Source organism: Penicillium canescens, assembly GCF_028828765.1.
Source record: "Penicillium canescens strain IBT 15451 chromosome Unknown utg000006l_segment0_segment0, whole genome shotgun sequence".
NCBI lineage: Eukaryota > Fungi > Ascomycota > Eurotiomycetes > Eurotiales > Aspergillaceae > Penicillium > Penicillium canescens.
Window position 1 is genome coordinate 1,961,526 of NW_026703968.1, and position 17,654 is coordinate 1,979,179.

Sequence of the window (17,654 nt, forward strand, 5' to 3'; positions counted from 1 at the left end):
GCTATTGTAAGAACGAATAGCAAGGACAAAGAGCAAGTCCAACGTATCGAATGAATATATCAATAGAATCAGGCGAACAACAAAAGAAAAGAAACAATGAAAGAATAGGATGGGAATAGAAAGAAAGACAAGTCTGGTTTCATGCCATTGTCGTCCAAACCAGTCTTCTTTATAGACAGCCATGGTACTTCCGCTTGGCAGAACTCGTCAGGACTCGCAGTACACAAAGCTCAATGCTATTTCCAGAAACTGTATCTGCAGCCCTAGATGAGATGAAACGCTGCTTCTTGGAGCGCGCGTCAGGGGATCTTCACTGCATCGGTTATGCATCTGCAACTTTCATCCAAAGACAATCATCTCAACGCGAGGAGATGAAACATTCACGGGATCAAAATAGCTTGCCGAGAATCCCTGGTCGAAATTGGTTCCTGCAGGGCTGCAGATGTGGTGGGGCAGCTTCAGTTGGCGCGCGCGAACTTGTGTTGGACCTCGTTTCAGTGTGGCGGTTCAGCGAAGCTCCAGATCCAATCAGTTGTTTTGTGCTATTTTAAAGATGGAAAGTATAACGGAACCCTACAATAGAGGGTAAACATTGAATCATCTCAGATCTCATTGGAAATATGCACATCTCTTATGCGGACATTACAATTACACAGGATACCATCATAAACTCTCTCCAATGATTTGCTCGCCGGTCCAGTATGCTTGAGAGTGGAATGTCATGCAAAAAAAAAAAAAAAAAAACTCCCCCCATACACCGAAAATACCCAGACGCCCACATCAAACGCAAAAATCAGAATGCAATAGGCCCCAGGGAAAGGCCGCAGAGCGAGACCTGTCATGCCGGCCGACTAGCTCCTGAATTAGCAGGACCTTTGATGCCCGGGGCCGTTGCAGCTATCTTTGGATCATTCCCTGGCGGCAATGGGGGTTTGAGGTCGGTGGGAGATGCGGGGGCAGAAGCCGGGATTGGAGAATGTTCGTCGTCGTACTCATGTCCTAAATATTCATCATCGTGAAGACCCGAGCCCGTAGCTGAAGAGTGGTCCACCGAAGCGCGGTCATATCCTTGCTGGTAGGAGTGAGAAGAGTTCTTGGAGGCGTTCTTGGTCGCCTTCTTTGTCTTGCGGCCCTTCATCTTGGCCTTTTCCAAGAGTCGCTTCTTCTCCGCCAGCCGCTTTCGCTCTTTGCGGTCCTTCATCTCATATTGTCGGATCAGAGCCTCGGGTGGCCGGCCGAAAATGCTCTCATATTCACAAAATTCACAGATCCAGATGTCCTCCAGACTCGGGGGATGGTGCAGATTCGTGTACTGTTGCTGGATCTTGCGCTGACGAGCAGATAATGCATATATGCTACCTGGAGAGCGCTTCTTCTTCGGGCCTGCAGGGTGTTGTTCTGCACCTTGTGCGGGTGGTTGCGTACCGGATGGACCGTGGTTTACCGATGCAGCCATACTCGGACTAGTCTGCGTCCCTTGTGTGGAGAAACCCCGGGCATTGTGACTCACGGGGCCAAGAGGTGAGGTCGGGGATCGATGGGGGATTGAGTAGTTCCGCTGCATGGCCATGCCCTTCGAAGAGTCGGACTCGCAGGTGAACGTGAATTGTGTCTTGGTGGGAGTGGTGTTTTCCTGGTCCAGCAAGCTGACATTGCTTGGACCTCGGGGCGGGGATGGTAGCGTCGCTGCATTAGCAATGGCGGTAGAGATTATTCCCTGGTCTGAGGGTGATTCCCCTAGAAAACATTAGTACAAACCCAAATTAACAAGAGGACTCTGAAACGCACCAGTTGGGCCAGGGGACGACATCAAGCCATCGCGTCGAGGAGTTCGAGCTGTCATCCAACCATTCTGAGCATTAGCCGACAACGGGCCCCTACTGTTGCTAGTGCGAACAGTGCTCCGACTTAACCGACCTCTTCCTGAACCAGATATCCCTGCCAGCGGGGATGCAGGATTTCCACTGCCATAATATGTACCGGTAGGACCTTCGGGGGAGGTGGTGCGGGGGTTGAGCTCGTCAGCCCCATGTTGGCAAATTCTGGAGACAAAGCAGAGTGTCCCAGATTCCCCGGCGTGGGGATTTTCCGTTTCTTTTTGTTATTTGTGTTTTCAAACGCGTCATAACCGTCGGGGCCTGAAGATTTGGGAGGGCCCTCGAGGTGTGAAGAGGAAGGTGAGGACGAACGAAAACCGGCACTGCGGCGAACGACTACCGGACCATCTTCATCACCGCTCTCCAGCTCTACTGATGTCTCAAACGTATGATCGACCTCCGGAGACAGCTCATGGCTTTCCACGGTCTGCTGCACATACACTTTAGACTCATTCACTGCCTCTTCCTCCCCCGAAACACCATAGAATATCTGAGAGGCCGGTGGTGTGGGGGGTAGAATATTGTGTCGGCGGCATCGGAAGAGAGACGAGAACGCAGCGTCCGCTTAGGGAGGGGACGGATCAAACGATCGGGATAGATGGTAGAAGGTGTGTCAGGGGCCGAGTTGAACGCCCCGTCTACTCATTCCCATGTCAGTAACTGAGGCTGTTGTCCCGAGGAGGTTTCTAGGCTACCTGGCCGATAGTCCGGACTTGACATACTCAAGGTAGTCATTATGCAAATTGTCCTCTCCCTCCACCGACGATGCTAGCATATGAGACGATATACTAGCTCGTTCCTTTTATCCCCCTCCACCGTGTCTGTCTTGAGAGGACCAATAATTCCAAAATTGGCGTGATATCAGAGGGACGAATTGGAGGTACACTGTAGGCTATGAGCTTCCAAGTCGCAAAGCCGGAGAGGATCAGGTAAGTTTTGAAGAGATATAGGGCCCCCGCGTTGTCCACAATCCCGAACATCGACCTGCCCACAAAAAGGTATTACTCACCCAAAAAAGGAGAATAGAGGGAAGAAGAAAAATGTCGGCTTAAAAACCAAAGAGGCCAAATATCATCACGTATAACGGTATAAGAGGGGTTGAGGGAAGTGAAGAGAAAGAGACGAGTCACGGGAGTTCGGAACACGATACGCTAATCTCTTTTAGGAAACCCTCTCGACCCAATGACCTCCCACTCATCTTCAGCTACTGTACGGGGTATATTTTCCTTATTTCTTTGATATTGGTATATATTAGGTTCTATACTTTTGTCAAGTTGCGCTGACTGCCCTCTACGGAGAATCCCCTCCGATCGCCCTTCCATCCGTACCTGCATTCGCCAACATCAGGCTCCCGACGCCTTGCGTGAGGCAGCCTCTGGGTATCGGGGGTTCGCCGAGGGCGAATACCAATGCAGTTCGCAATTATGCAGCCCGTAATCGATTGCGATCGAATCTGTTGAGCCCTTGTCTGTTGGAGGGGTCACCTCATACCTCTTGCGACTCATCCACTCTCTGTGATCATTTCGGAGGAACAGGTATATGATAGAAAGGATTGGAGGAAACGGTGCGATAGATTCCGAGTGATATATCAGGCGAGCCGGCCTTGCCGGCTTTGACGGTGGGATTCAGGGAGGGTGTCTGTGACTGTCAAGCAAGATGGGAAGGGCGAATGTGGACTGTAGTAGAGTAAGCAGAGCAGTATACAGGAGGTTGCAGCCCTGCAGGTTAGCTGATAGTAGGTCTGTAGGTCTGTTTCAGACGAATGACTGCAGAATCGGATAACACGGCTTAAGCCTTCCCGGTTTTGCCTTGGGATTTCTGCTTCTTGCGCCCTTTTCAAATCTCTCACGCCGCGTCCCCAAAGCATTCGCAAGACTATGTAGGATAGTATGCCTTTTGTCGACTGCTGGCTTGTGAGCTTAGCCAGATCTCACTGTTGTCCGGCTGTGCAAAATTCAGGAACAGACCCAAGTGGGGACCAAGGCCTTGTACACAACAAATCTGGAGTCAAAAGAACGGCAAAAACAATGAATAGACCCAAATAAAAAGTCTCTGAGAGGCATTGGGAAGAGGAGATTAGAAACACGAACAGAATGCGTGGTGAAAGACTCGCGCGTCGAAAGGCGTCGAGAGCGGGGAAGCGGCGATGGGATCTTTTGGAGTCCCGTTCCGGCGCTTTTCTCCTTCTCTTCTTCCTCCCCGCCAACACACGCACTTCTCGGACTATGTAGTCTTCGGGCTCTTCATCGAGCCTTGTGACTTGACTCAGATCTTACTGCGATTCCCCAATTGTCCTGCTCGTTTTGACTCTCCCCAGGAGCTCTCAATCGCGCGCGAAGAGCTCCCTCGCAAACGGCCTCGCTCGAGTTTGTGCAGAAACCACGCCAACCATCGTTTCCATACCTCACTGAATTCCTCTCATTTGGCTCCTTGAGCTCTCCTCTACTCTAATTCATTCAGAAAAGCCCTTCTCTCCGCCATGACTCCTCGACGCTCTTCTCGGGCTCGCACCTCCCAACCCTCTCCTGCCCTCATCCAACAGACCAACTCCTCCAGCTCCTCAAGTTCTACCCGAGAGAGGAGCACCCGATCGAACCACAAAAATGTCTCCCCCCACGAATCCTCCGGCCACCGGTCTCAGTCCATCGATGACGCTGAAAGCGGCTCAAAGGACCTCCCGCACACGCGGCAGCGCCAGCGCGCCCACGACGATGAAGACGAGGCACCTGGCGAAGAAGACGATGATGACCTAGAAGATGAGGAGGAAGAGGTTACTCGGTGTCTCTGTGGTCAGCAAGACTACCCAGGCTTGCCTCCTTCTCGTCGCGAGGCCCTCGGTCGCGGCACCATCAAACTGGAGTCGGTCCCAATACCCTCTGATCCCTCTGATACCATGGCAGACGAGATTGGGAGCATGTTCATCCAGTGCGATTTGTGCAAAGTGTGGCAGCATGGTGGTTGTGTGGGAATCATGGACGAGGCAACGAGTCCTGACGAATATTTCTGCGAGGAGTGCCGAAAGGATTTACACAAGATCCAAGGCGAAGCTAATGGGTGAGTGGACAAACTCTGTTTCTCTGACTTCCTGCCATCAATTTCCTGTCTTATTTTCTATCTGTCTCCCTGCCATGGTTGACCTCGCTGCTTGGAGTGGGTGCCTCTCAGTGGCAGCCACGGGCAGGACCGCGCTTCCATTCTATATACTCTACCTTACCGAGTATCATGCTAATGTCTTCCCAGATCACGATCCTCTACCTACCTACCAGTCGCTCCGGCGTCTTCGCCAACGCCGCCGCCGCCGCCGCCACCACCCCCAGCACCGCCAGCACCAGCACCAGTACAAGCACCAACACCACCAGCCCCAGTGCAGGCGCCCTCTCCCGCCCCATCCTCCCGAGCATCCTCTAGAGAGACATCTCGGCGCTCTAAAGACCCAAAGTCGCGGAACAGTGAAGGCGCCTCCAACCCCAAGCGGCGGTCAACGATGAATAGTCGGGATGCTGCATACGACGAAGAAGAGCTGATTCGACGCGCAATTGAGGAAAGCAAGGAAGATTCCAAGAGTAATCCAGATGAGGCAATCATGCGTCGGACCAAACGAAGTCGGAGTGACAGTGTGACGTACGTATCCCCAGGCTCAATGACATTCACCAGTTCATGACTGACGGGTACCCAGGAACAGAGAAGGATCAAAGCGTCCACGAACTGCCTCTCCATCACCGACAGCTGTATCCAAGCATACTGCCTCTCACCCGCCGTCCGATGATGAGCAGAAGCAGAAGTCTGCAGTCAACGGTACTCGAAGGCAGAGGGCCACCTCTCGAGGCCAGCTCGATAAGGAGCCCGCCAAAGACACCGACGAGGGCGAAGCAGAAGCTCCGGAGGCAGCGAATCGTCGGAAGGAAAGGTCGAACCGGCGCAAAGGAGAAGGTCAGTCACACAGTTTCAGGTTCGCAATTGATTCCTTGCTCACAACTACCACAGAATCCGAACATGAACCGGGATCTCCTACCAAGACTGTGCCAATTGAACCCGAACCGACCCAAGCAAGTCCTAATACCCCAACTCCTCAAGAGCCCACACCTGCTCGCCCGTCGACCCGCAAATCCGGTCGTCCCCCGGCGCGCCGCGGCCGTGTCGGACGAAACCAATATACCAAGGATCGAGACACAAATGGGAATGGAGTGGATCAGGGATATATGGCCAACTCGCCCCGCCGCGGTCAGTCACATGAAATCGGCGGCGACTCCCCGCGAGTTGGATACGCCGGGGTGAATGGCACACTTCTCAATGGTGGGGAGTCTGGACGACCAAGCAAGCCACGGCACATGCACCCGCAGCGAACAACAATGAACGAGATGAAGCGCCGCGTAGCTGCCATCCTCGAGTTCATCTCGCGCATGCAAGTTGAAATGGCCGTCGCCGGCGAGAACTCCACGCCGACCAGCAACGGCGACCGCGCTCAAGGCCTCCTCCTAAAGAGCATGGTCGACCAAATCGACAGTGCGATGCCCTCGTCCCGCAGCGATGGCGGCGAGTCCGCGCCTGCAACGACTGACGGCGGTTACGGCGATACGTCGACGCACGACAAAGACTTCAAGGAACTCAGCAGCGTCGAGATGATGGACGTTCTCACGCGACATCTGCTTAAGTGGCAGCAGGAGTACGGCAAGTTCGGGGAACGGTAGCGTTCCTGCTGTGCCGCCTGCCCTCATACCGCATGTGGTTTCCCTCGTCCCACTCTGTCATTGAGCTTGTCCCGCTACCCTGCGTCGCATCACGATACCCCTCTCTCGATCCGACTCGATTTGTCTGTTTTTCTCCTCAAAGGCCACTGATGTACAATAGAACTCGCTTTCAGTTGTTCGTTTTTCTTCTCTGCTCTCTTTCGTTAGGAGATTGTGCGAATATCTCGCCTCATATCATATTATTCCATACCGGTCCGGCGTCATCTTCACATTGGATATCGAGATAGACTGGATCATCTTGCTTTCTTGCTTGGTGACTCGGTCATTATATTTGTTCTACTCTATTGGGTGTATCTGGGTTTCCAATTTCCATGCATTGGTATGACACGCTGTTCGGTATAGTCATTCTTCTCAAGACTTCTCGCTTTTGTTTGCTTTTTGAGTGTTCGGGGCGCTGGTCTCTGGTGTTTTGGAAAAGTCAGGGCCTATATACGGCAATTTGTCCTTTGTGTAAGAAATTCTTTCTTTTTTATAGTGGGAAAAATATCACTGCTCTTTTGTTCATTATAGAAAGTCGATGCCTAGTATTGTACGTTATATGTGGAAGCTGATTCTTACTGGATAGCTGATCCAATAATTCGTGCAAGTCTGAAACTGGCCCACGCTCCCTGGAAGACTCGGGGTTAGCATTGGAATTATCACTCTGCCAAGAAACTCTTCACCTCTTCTCCCATTCATCTGCACGCGACCGGGGTGCGTGATGGTCATTCATCAGAGTCTAGCAGGGGAAATCCTTCTCAGTCTCGGTATAAGGCATTGACACTTCACCGGCTTTATTTAGTCGCTGATAAGTTAGCGTGTCAAATCCCGAGACTGTCGAAGTGAGCTCCAAGTCGAATTATGCATAGTGCGTCAGCAATGGAAGCAATGCATTAGCATGACCAGGGGCCCACATTGGGCACATCAATTGACCAGGCTTGCCGTGTGAATAGAGTCACTGGAGTGCATTGAATCAAACGGCGATATTGAGATACCGTTTAGGCTAGAGACTCGGGATCGCCGTAAACAGCTCTCTATCACAGCGATCCCAGAGGTCCAGCCTCTCATATCGCAAAGTACGAATAATACACTCCCATGACCAATACCACGCCATCGCAGCTCCCAGCCTCGTTGTGATAAGAGGGTCTAGACACGGACTGCATGCGCTGGCGCTGAGTCCACGAGGTGGTTGGGCTGGAGACAAGTGGCTGGGGACCCAAAAGAGGGTCCCAGGTCTCGGGGGGAGGATCTCGATGAATCACTTTCCGGTGGAGCAAAGTGCATGTATCGACAGTGTATTGCATGCTGGCAATTCTGTTGCCCATTGTTTCGGGTATGGGGCCAATGGCAACCAGACGAGTCGATCGCAATTTTCAGAGCAGGCACAGGAAACCGGTAACCGCATAATAAACACAATGCCCCAGGCCGAGGGACACACTATCTCCGCACCACAAGAACCAGAACCCCGTGTCCCATTGTACCGATGTGATGGAGCCAAACACGATCGGCGCCACGGGGAGACCCAGTGTCCGATTCGTCCCGGAGGTTGCTATGGCGATGGGTGACGATACGCGCTGGCCAGCCCCCCCATGTGAACGGGGTCTGACGGTGTGTATTGAGCTCCGTATTGCATGGAGAGTGTACTAAGAACGATCAGGAAAGTGATTCAAAACGATTGGAATGCCAATTGAAGACGACTGCGTATAGTGTAGAAAGACCATTCAAATGAAATTATAACAAGGAGAGAAAGTGAACCTCGGTGATCAGCAGAACCCTAAACCGGCAAGGCGGCGTAAACAATCCCCAGGCATAAATAATCGTTGCACTCGCCAGCTGCGCCTTTCCTTTCCTTCTTCTCTTTCCATTCTTACATTCCAATCTTAAGCTTATCCCCCTCCATTCCATCCATCTTATCAAAGAAGATCCTTTCTTCTTACTTCTCCCCCTCGAGAAAGACTTCCCCTCTAAGTCTTTTCTTGTCTAGTCTTTCGAGTTGTTTCACGACAGTTCGAAAGGCATTCGAGAAAAGACCTCAAGTCCGGCAATCTGGACTTTGACGCCCGCGTTCCCATCCCCTTCAGTGTCTTCCCGTCGTCGTACCGGAGTGACGCTGTCTCTGAAACTACTCAGACGAGAGTAGAGGGAGAAGTCAATTTCGATCGTCCTTCGCGCGTCGAACGGGAAGATACTAAGGGTTCTGCTCCCCTTCCCGGCCCTCGTGTTCAAGGAAAGGAAGAGTTCGTGATCAAGGAAGAGCGTCCTCATTTCCACGAAGAGCACCCTCCGTTCCAAGAGCGTCCTCAATACCAGGAGCGTCCTCAGTACCAAGAAGGCCCTCGCCAGGACTATTACCAGCGAACGGAAGAGTTCCAAGCCCCGCTTGAGATCTCTCGCACAAGGTACGTGTTTTGTTTACGAATTTACTGTTTTACTGTTTTGTTGTTTTACCTGGTTTCGGCCTGTTTTGGTTGGGCTGGAGAGCGCCACAGCTCCACAGCTCAGCTAGTGGAGTCACTATTTGTTGTGAGATCTCCTTTTCGGGTTTAGAGGCAATACGCATCTAGTCCCAGACTAAAATTACGTGTCAAAAAAACCCGGATCCACTTCAATTAGCGGTGACTGGCTGTTTTGTTTATTATGTTTCTGGTACCCGTGGAGCATGGGCTGACATCTTCCCTTCTTACAGCTACCCCAACTATCAACAGTCCTATTACCAGGACCGTACCCAAGTCTACGACCAGGTCAAGGAGAACCAACTCGACCTCACCGAGCGTGACATTCGTCGAAGCTTCGCTGCTGATCGTGCCCCTGTGTACGAGTCCCTCCCCGTCGGTTCCTATTCTCAACGTGAAGGCTCCGCCTACGGTTTGCCCACTGCTGTCTACGACCGGCCCCGCCAGTCCCAGATAGAAGAGTACCAGTCCCAGGACTACCAATCCAACGACTACTACACTCGTGAGGCCCAGCCCTCCCGATCCCGTTACTCTCAGTCTTCGGCTCCCACCGAAGTCAAGGTCTCTCAATCTACCGTTCGTGAAACCACCCCAACTCGCAAGATGGGTTACTACGACGACGAGGGTCAGTACCACTCCTTCCGTCGCGGCGTTCAGCGCGCTGCCGACCACATCCTGCACCCCCACCACCACCACCACCATGAGCGCGAGGAAACTTACGCTGGCGAAGAACCTGCCCCCAAGCAGCTGTCCGTATTGTCGAGCCCCGCAACCGCGGCACCGTTGGCGAGACCGTCCCCATCCCTTGCCACTTCATCCGCATTGGCGACATCCTGATCCTTCAGGGTCGCCCCTGCCAGGTCATCCGTATCTCGGTCTCCCCCCAGACCGGCCAGCACCGTTACCTCGGTGTCGACCTCTTCACCCGCAAGTTGCAGGAGGAGTCCAGCTTCGTCGCCAACCCCTCTCCCTCCGTGGTTGTTCAGACCATGCTCGGCCCTGTCTTCAAGACCTACCGAATCTTGGACCTCCGTGATGACAACCGCCTCGTTGCCATGACCGAGTCCGGTGATGTTAAGCAGGGTCTCGATGTCATCACCCAGGGCAGCCTCTTCAAGCGTATCAGCGATGCCTTCGCTGATGGCCGTGGCTCCGTCCGCGCCCTCGTCATCAACGACGGTGGCCGTGAGCTTGTCGTTGACTACAAGGTCATCCACGGCTCCCGCCTGTAAATTTTCCCTTGTGGATTATGATGAATAGTGTCTTATTTCTTAAGTTGTGTGATTTAATTTCCTTTGTATGACGATGCCTTCCAATGTCAATGATGTATGCAATCCCTTTTTGTGTGCTGGTGAAGATGTGAATCGGTTCCTCTGTACTCTTGGGATAGACTGCCATTCCCTTGTATCTAGTTCAAAATGCATGCAGTACTCTGTGTCTATCTTGCCACTCTGTCCTTTTCACTAGTGTATTTTGTTTATTTTTGCTGTTTTGGGTCGGCAATGAAGCTAAAGTTGGGCCGAAATATATTTCTGCATGTGCTAGGCGGCATGTGATCCAACACTTTTTTCTCCTGATCTTGCGTATTTGTTTCACTGAGATGCCAATGACAGTACTGTGCTTGTACACACTATTTCTAAGTAATAAAACAATGCAATTGACTTCACGGTTTATGAAAGACAGCTACAATTCCCAAAGTCGCGTTTTCACACTACCTTTGAGCTCCGTCGACTTGCAATTCACATACAATACCAACTCCATCGACCCAACCCTAGGCCTGCATGCATATATACATTTTGCGCCTTAAACCTTGCAGCATATCCCTGTTTGTAATAATTCATAAGATTCATTACGACAATTCTAGACCTTTCTGTGCTGATACGGTTTGTTGTTTCGTGGGTTTTACGTGTTTCTCAATACAGTATTCAGTATTCGGTTCCTATTATTTTACTGTAGGCTATCTTAGAACTCATGGCTTAATTGCCTGGTCTGTTTTACTGGCTCGTGGTAAGGATGGAGGACCCTTGTGCTAATGACGTCTATCCTAACTCCATGGCCAAACGTAGCACTTGGTCTACTCACCTAGAGTATAATCAGACTGTTCTTCTACAGCTGTTGATTTATATATTGTGCATTTATATCACTTGGACATTTGGTTCGCTATATATTGTCCCTACGTTCGGGTGATATATATCCACAAAAGTGAATCTCTCCACGCTCCAACATCATCTACTTACGTCTCGTTCTTGTGTATTGCTGCTGTATCTACCTTAAACTATCCTCCAGCTATCAAAGTGGTCAAAATATGAGATATGACACACTAAATACCATTCATTGGCAGCAATAAGGGACAGAATAGTTTAAATAACCTACAACAGACTAAGCATATGTTCATGGATAACCTTGGCATATAGTTAGGGCGGTGTATGCATCCTGCTCTCTATTCAGTAGCCTCTACTTTCGATTAGATGTGCTAGAGCGGTATTGCTTAAGTTTACCCTCTGTTCTATAACCACAAAGATACTTGCCCAGCCAAATTGTTCAGATGTAGTCTCCACTGCGACATAATTAGCCCATGATCCCTGAACTTCCACTTCAAAATTTGAACAAGGAAATAATGATACCACGGTCAGTTCTGAGATATATAGATCTTAGCGTTTCAGGGTACCGTGGTTAAGATGAGGCTCCATCAAATTTGTCCTAGATCACGAGGTGTCAACATTAAACAAGTGGCAACAGGATACACCCTGGCAGCCCTGGAGCCCAGGGCCAGGTTGACAAGTTTCAGTTAAATATCCCTGCTATCATAATCCAACAGACTGTACATCCAGTTGAACTCAAGTCTCTCGACCAATCCAATCAATCATCTCCCACATTCCTAAACGCCTCCTCCCTTGTACCTGGCTCGGTACCGGGGAAATCGGAACCCGCCCCCGGGAACTTCCCAGACCTAAAGTCATCCGATGGAGCGGAATGCGGACAGTCTGTTACATGCACAGTAGTTGATCTGTACATACGTTGCAGACATTCCGCAAGGGGCGTGTGATCTACGCTGCTATTCCCTCTTACTTTTTCTCGAAAGCTTTGAGGTTAGGGGTCTATTGTGTCGATGACCATATCTTACTGTATACAGGGTCCAGGCCCAGATCCATGGGGTGCGGGTCTAGATCGGGGTTGGCTTTAACTTTGTGGAGAGATAAGTGGACTGACACGGTTGACTCTCCACATACCTTCGGATGATCGCTGAGTACTGTAACTGGCTCTTAAGATCTCCGATATGTTCGAGAACTAGATGTAATCACCACAGTAATGTTCCTCAAATTAAAGGAACCAACTCCATATGTGATGAAGATCATAGAAATCATAATTTCGAAGAACATTTTTGGCTTATGAAAAAGCACTCATATCTCAGAAAACAAAGTTAGTCGGTGGTCTATCGCATCCATAAGTAAATCCGTACATAATGCAATGATGAAAGTATAAAGCTAGAAGCAAATCATATCATGTTTTTGTAAAGAGCTTAGGTCACAGTGTACCCGCCATCAACGCGGAGCTCCGCACCAGTAATGTACTTAGACGCATCGCTAAGCAGGAAAGTCACGGCGCCCATCAAATCCTCAGGTGTACCCATCTTTCCAGCTGGGATAAGAGAAGTCCACTTATCGCGGAGTTGGGGGTTCTCGTCGAGAATTTTGCGGGTACTACAGACGAAGAAAAACCAATAATTAGCAAATACCTCCAAAAATAACAGGCTGGAGGGGCTCAATTGACGGTTGGATCACTCACAGAGCAGTCAGCATGTAGCCAGGACTAATACAGTTAACACGAATATCATGGCCAGCCCACTCCACAGCAAGCGAAGCAGCTAGATGGCGCACAGCGGCCTTAGCTGCGTTATACGGAGCCTGGGGTTGAGGGACATTGACGATGGCACCGGACATGGAGCCGATCATGACGATGCTACCAGGGGCCTTGCGTTCCATGAGGTGTTTGGCGACGCCGATGGCAAAGAGGTAGGTTCCATCCACGTTGACGCCCCATAGCTTCTGCATACGATCGAAGGGGTAGTTGATAGCGTCGAAGTTCTCGGTGAAGCCGGCTGAGGTGACTAGGTTGTCGATTTGGCCGTGCTTTTCTAGCACTTCGGTTAGGGCGGCGTTTACTGAGTCTGGGTTTGCGACGTCGGCGTAGTGGGCTGTGACTGTGGGCATGCTTTTAATTCATTGGTGTTAGCTAATGTGGTGGGCTTGAGATGTTGAGCCCCGGGCAGCTCGTGATGGTGTATTGGGATGTACATACTCGGTGTCCTCGATACCCGGGTTCTCCTTTCTGAATTGATCAATAAGCGACTGGGCAGCTGTCACAGCTTCGTCCCCTGCGTAGAAGTTAGCATAACCTTTGTTTCACAGTGGATTCTGCGGGAATCATATCGAGACATACTGTTAAGATCAACAATAGCTAAATCAGAGCCCGAAGCAACAAGACCCTGTCCCATAACAAGCCCCAAGCCACGAGCACCACCAGTAACCATGCTAACCTTTTTCTCCAGCGAGAATTGAGCTAGGGTACGCTTAAAGTGCTTACCACCACGGCCCTGAACAACGGGCTGGGCGGGCATCTCGCTGTCGGGAGGGTATTCGATATGAACACTCTCATCGGTACGAGCAAACTGACCCTCATGCTCTCCAGATGCACCCTCCGGAGCTCTAGTCGTAGCAGCTTCAATAGGGTCCTTTGAGGGGTCATTGCTTTTCTTGTGGAGAGCGGGAGTATAAGACAGGGGCCGAGTGAAGGCTGCAGCTGGCCGTGAAGCTGCAAACGCAGCGGGACGAGCTGTGTTTAGAGCCTTGAAGGAATTGCGAGCGACTGTTGGTTTGAACATTGTGAAGGGCTCAGCTTCAGATGTACTGAGCTGTGAGTGTTGGGGAGCTTTTGAAGGGAAGCAATGGATGTACAGGGAAGAAATCTGGGGATAAAGATGTTATGGACGCTAGGGAGAGCTGATCCAGGGGATGGGGACAGATTTTAAAAAGAAAGCAGGTCATCGGAGCTCCAGATTTTATTTTATCCCCAGAGGCGGACCCCCAAGGAGCTGGGGAATGTGACAATTGCGGTGAAAGGAGGACCAATGGATGGAGGCCGTGCCAGGCGAACAATTGAATTAAGAATTCGTGTGTCTACTTCTAGTAGAAATTTACGAGTAATATCAGAATTTAGCTGTAAATGAGGCGAGGTGATGTCAGCCGATCAGATCTACGTGGGGCGTGGATTTGGTGTTTCGTGCTGTTATAGGGTGTTGGGACCCCTCGATTTAGCTATTTGTTGCTCTTATCCCTTTAGCTTTTTGGCTATTTGTTTTCTTACTCTGTGGATTTTGTCGCAATAGATATCCACCCGGTGTACATCCGTAGACCGACACCCCAATGCTCTATCTCCCTCAGGTACTTAGGTACTTTTGCGAAACAGAGATGTGCATGGAAAGGGACCAGTCACTTTCTGCATTTCGGGGGGTAACATGGCCGCCTTTGCCGCTGATACCTCAGCAACTGCTCTGTGATCATATTTGTGTCATGCAGTGCGCATTTCGCCACCGGTAATATTGTTGGACCAGTACTCGGTGGACAAGTTGAGAACATTTATAGATACGGCATAGTGCAATAGCAAGTAGTATAGCGTCGAGGTTCCCCTCAAGTGGCGATTCTATCAATGACGACGTTGTCACTCTGGGGTATCCGGTTCCACATGTGGAGAACTTGTTTGTCCTCCACTGTAACTATACATGTACAAACATCCTGTCCACGAATTCTTAATTGGGATAATGCATCTAATCTGAGATTTGTCTAGACAAGATCGTCGCTAAGCTACCCCACTGATCGTGTGGGTCCAAGATTGTCAAGGACATTTATGGCGCATCCTCATAACCCGTACAAACATGAATAACAAAACAAAACCTCCGAAACATAAGAACCCAGTTAGTCGCTATTTTCAGCACCGGCGAATTCAACCAGCGGTGTTCCGCTTTTGCATTGGTCCTGCAAGGTACATGTTAGTCAGCGGTCCTCAAATTTCGGTGGAAGCTTGTTCGTCTGCTCCCTCTTTGGGGTCTCCAAGGACACAAGTGAAAGCCAGGGCCATAGGGGAGCCACAACAAAGTAATAATACAACACAAGGACCTAGGCGCCAGGTAATTGCAAAACATCTAGAAACAAAACAAACAGAAAGCAGCAAAAGAAAAACAAACAGGATCACGGGGTCAAGGATTCTATGGGCAAGGGGGAAGGGCGCGTGACTTACTCCTTGTCGGTGCACCACCCGGGCAATAGTGCCCCGTTGTGGGCTGCGGATCACTGTCTCCATCTTCATGCTCTCAATAACCACCAGAGGCTGGTCTTTCTCCACCACATCGCCCGCCTGTACCTCCACGCGTAAAATTTTACATGGCATCGGGGCCAGAACGCTGTTAGTAACATCCTTCATCCCAAGGGCCTTCTCCATCCACTTGGCTCGGGGCACGGTGAGCCGGTATTGGGTTCCTCGCTGGAAGACGATAATGGTGTCCTCGTCCCGGACGACAGTTGTGTCCAGCCGAGTGTGAGCGAAAAAGGAGGTGACAATGTGCGACGATGCATCCATGTGGCTTACTACTTGCTCGAAGACTCGTCCGCCGACCTCCACATTGAAGGTGTCATCTGTGGTTTGCTGCACCCGCACATTGAATGTGGAGCCGTCGCTAGACCCGGGACCTGCAGTCTCTGTGAATGACATTTGTCGCTCTTGGTAGCTAGGGGTGAAGCCCACGGCTGATCCTGCGACACCGGCAGATTGGCGCATTCCCGAGCCGATGTCGCGATGTAGGCATGCCAATGCGACTTGCGCCAGAACTTCTTCCTCGATGATCTTCGGAGCGAATAACTCCTCACGGTGTTTCTCAATGTAGCCAGTCTCAACATCACCGGCGATAAAATCGGGGCTCTTGCAGATGGTCTTCAGGAACTCAATGTTGGTCACGGGGCCTGCAACTTCATACTGCTCCAGAGCAGCAGCTAGTTTTCGAAGAGCCTCCTCGCGGTTCGCGCCTCGCACAATCAGTTTGGAGATCATGGGATCGTAGTGTGCTGAGACATCATCTCCTTCCACAAAGCCAGCATCAATGCGGATGTCATCCGTAGTCACGGGCGTCCGAACATGGAGAAGACGTCCCGAGTCAGGGATGAATCCTTGCTCTGGGTTCTCGGCGTAGATCCGGGCCTCGATGCCATGCCCACTCTGGGCGATCCGTTCTTCTACTTCCTCCTGTGTAAGGGGTAGCTTGGCTCCTTCTGCCACCAGAATCTGCCAGTGAACAAGGTCCTGTCCGGTGACCATCTCGGTTACGGGATGCTCCACCTGCAGACGGGTGTTCATTTCCATGAAGTAGAATTCACCACTGTCGTTATCGAAAATGAACTCGACGGTTCCAGCACCCTCGTAGCCAACTGCCAATGCAGCGGATCGGGCCTTGGCCCAGAGGTCCTTTCTTGTAACATCAGGGAGATGAGGCGCCGGTGACTCCTCTAGAATCTTCTGGTGTCGACGTTGGATACTGCAGTCTCGCTCTCCCAAGGCAACTGAATTGCCGTGCTTGTCGGCAAATACCTGGACTTCGATATGGCGAGGCGTAGTGATGTATTTCTCCACCAGCACATTGTCGTCTCCAAAGGAGTTCATTGCCTCTGATTTCGCCGACTCGAGTTGAGCCTGGAATTCAGCTTTGGAGCTGGCAATGCGCATTCCTTTACCACCACCTCCTTTGATGGCCTTGATGAGCACTGGGTATTTGATCTGATCCGCCTGCTCTTCGAGAAAGGCCGGATCTTGATTATGGCCGTGGTAGCCGGGTACACATGGGACACCTGCGGCAGTCATAATTTCTTTGGATCGGCTATAGAATTAAACTATCAGTATATGAGCACCTAAAAAGTTTGCTTTCGTACGAACCTCTTGTCTCCCATATCCTCAATGGCCTTGTACGGAGGGCCGATGAATACTAACCCGGCCTCAGTACATTTTCGCGCGAATGCAGAATTCTCACTCAGCTAGTCATCACAATTTCTGTAAGTATTCTTCCCTCCAAACCTCACTATGCAGGAGAAACTCACAAAGCCATAGCCGGGGTGTATGGCTTGACATCCCTCCTTCTTTGCAATTTCGATGATCCGGTCGCCATCAAGATATGCGGACACGGAACCTAGGTTAAAAGCAAAGGGAGAGCTCAATGCATGCTGGGCCCGACTATCCGGGTCGGTGTAGAGGGTTGTCACGCGGATGCCACGATCCGCAGCAGTACGTCCAACACGACTAGCAGGCAGTCAGCAACACCAATCCCATATAATTTCCAGGCAAAACATACAGAGCGATCTCGCCTCGATTAGCAATGAGAATTGAATCTAAGGACTTCGTGTTTGGTGTATTGGTGGCTGACGATACAGCTCGCGTTGTCCTGCGGGCCGCAGTCGGGGTTAAGCGGGGAGTAATGCGGAGAAGGGATGAGAGCGTCATGACGGTGTGTGGAAGGCAGACTTTCGGCTGCCACGATTGTATTCACAGGAAGTGATATG

The 17,654-nt window shown here is 50.9% G+C and overlaps 7 protein-coding genes across 7 annotated transcripts; 2 read left to right on the forward strand and 5 right to left on the reverse strand.

Moving 5' to 3' along the window:
* Positions 1 to 816: 816 nt before the first annotated feature.
* N7446_009711 (uncharacterized protein) lies at positions 817 to 1,843 on the reverse strand (the record flags this gene model as incomplete). The annotated part of the gene is made up of 2 exons (XM_058518456.1): positions 817 to 1,737; positions 1,789 to 1,843. The coding sequence occupies 2 exons, from the start codon at positions 1,841 to 1,843 to the stop codon at positions 839 to 841; spliced, it is 954 nt and encodes a 317-aa protein (XP_058369244.1). The 3' UTR covers positions 817 to 838.
* A 65-nt stretch (positions 1,844 to 1,908) lies between these two features.
* N7446_009712 (uncharacterized protein) lies at positions 1,909 to 2,862 on the reverse strand (the record flags this gene model as incomplete). Its single annotated transcript, XM_058518457.1, has 2 exons — positions 2,600 to 2,862; positions 1,909 to 2,441 (listed from the first exon to the last, which is right to left on the reverse strand). The coding sequence occupies exons 1-2, from the start codon at positions 2,610 to 2,612 to the stop codon at positions 1,909 to 1,911; spliced, it is 546 nt and encodes a 181-aa protein (XP_058369245.1). The 5' UTR covers positions 2,613 to 2,862.
* Positions 2,863 to 4,356: 1,494 nt separating this feature from the next.
* Positions 4,357 to 6,565, forward strand: N7446_009713 (uncharacterized protein; the record flags this gene model as incomplete). The annotated part of the gene is made up of 4 exons (XM_058518458.1): positions 4,357 to 4,931; positions 5,118 to 5,498; positions 5,554 to 5,807; positions 5,862 to 6,565. 4 exons carry the CDS (start codon positions 4,357 to 4,359, stop codon positions 6,563 to 6,565), a joined length of 1,914 nt encoding a protein of 637 aa, XP_058369246.1.
* Positions 6,566 to 7,668: 1,103 nt separating this feature from the next.
* Positions 7,669 to 7,929, reverse strand: N7446_009714 (uncharacterized protein; the record flags this gene model as incomplete). The annotated part of the gene is made up of 1 exon (XM_058518459.1): positions 7,669 to 7,929. The coding sequence occupies one exon, from the start codon at positions 7,927 to 7,929 to the stop codon at positions 7,669 to 7,671; it is 261 nt and encodes an 86-aa protein (XP_058369247.1).
* A 90-nt stretch (positions 7,930 to 8,019) lies between these two features.
* On the forward strand, positions 8,020 to 10,289 carry hexA (putative Woronin body protein HexA; the record flags this gene model as incomplete). The annotated part of the gene is made up of 4 exons (XM_058518460.1): positions 8,020 to 8,081; positions 8,620 to 9,003; positions 9,291 to 9,843; positions 9,903 to 10,289. The coding sequence occupies 4 exons, from the start codon at positions 8,020 to 8,022 to the stop codon at positions 10,287 to 10,289; spliced, it is 1,386 nt and encodes a 461-aa protein (XP_058369248.1).
* A 2,288-nt stretch (positions 10,290 to 12,577) lies between these two features.
* Positions 12,578 to 13,939, reverse strand: N7446_009716 (uncharacterized protein; the record flags this gene model as incomplete). The annotated part of the gene is made up of 4 exons (XM_058518461.1): positions 12,578 to 12,758; positions 12,844 to 13,269; positions 13,357 to 13,432; positions 13,498 to 13,939. 4 exons carry the CDS (start codon positions 13,937 to 13,939, stop codon positions 12,578 to 12,580), a joined length of 1,125 nt encoding a protein of 374 aa, XP_058369249.1.
* A 1,090-nt stretch (positions 13,940 to 15,029) lies between these two features.
* On the reverse strand, positions 15,030 to 17,595 carry N7446_009717 (acetyl/propionyl/methylcrotonyl-CoA carboxylase subunit alpha; the record flags this gene model as incomplete). The annotated part of the gene is made up of 5 exons (XM_058518462.1): positions 15,030 to 15,089; positions 15,352 to 16,978; positions 17,035 to 17,132; positions 17,196 to 17,394; positions 17,447 to 17,595. The coding sequence occupies 5 exons, from the start codon at positions 17,593 to 17,595 to the stop codon at positions 15,030 to 15,032; spliced, it is 2,133 nt and encodes a 710-aa protein (XP_058369250.1).
* Positions 17,596 to 17,654: the final 59 nt, after the last annotated feature.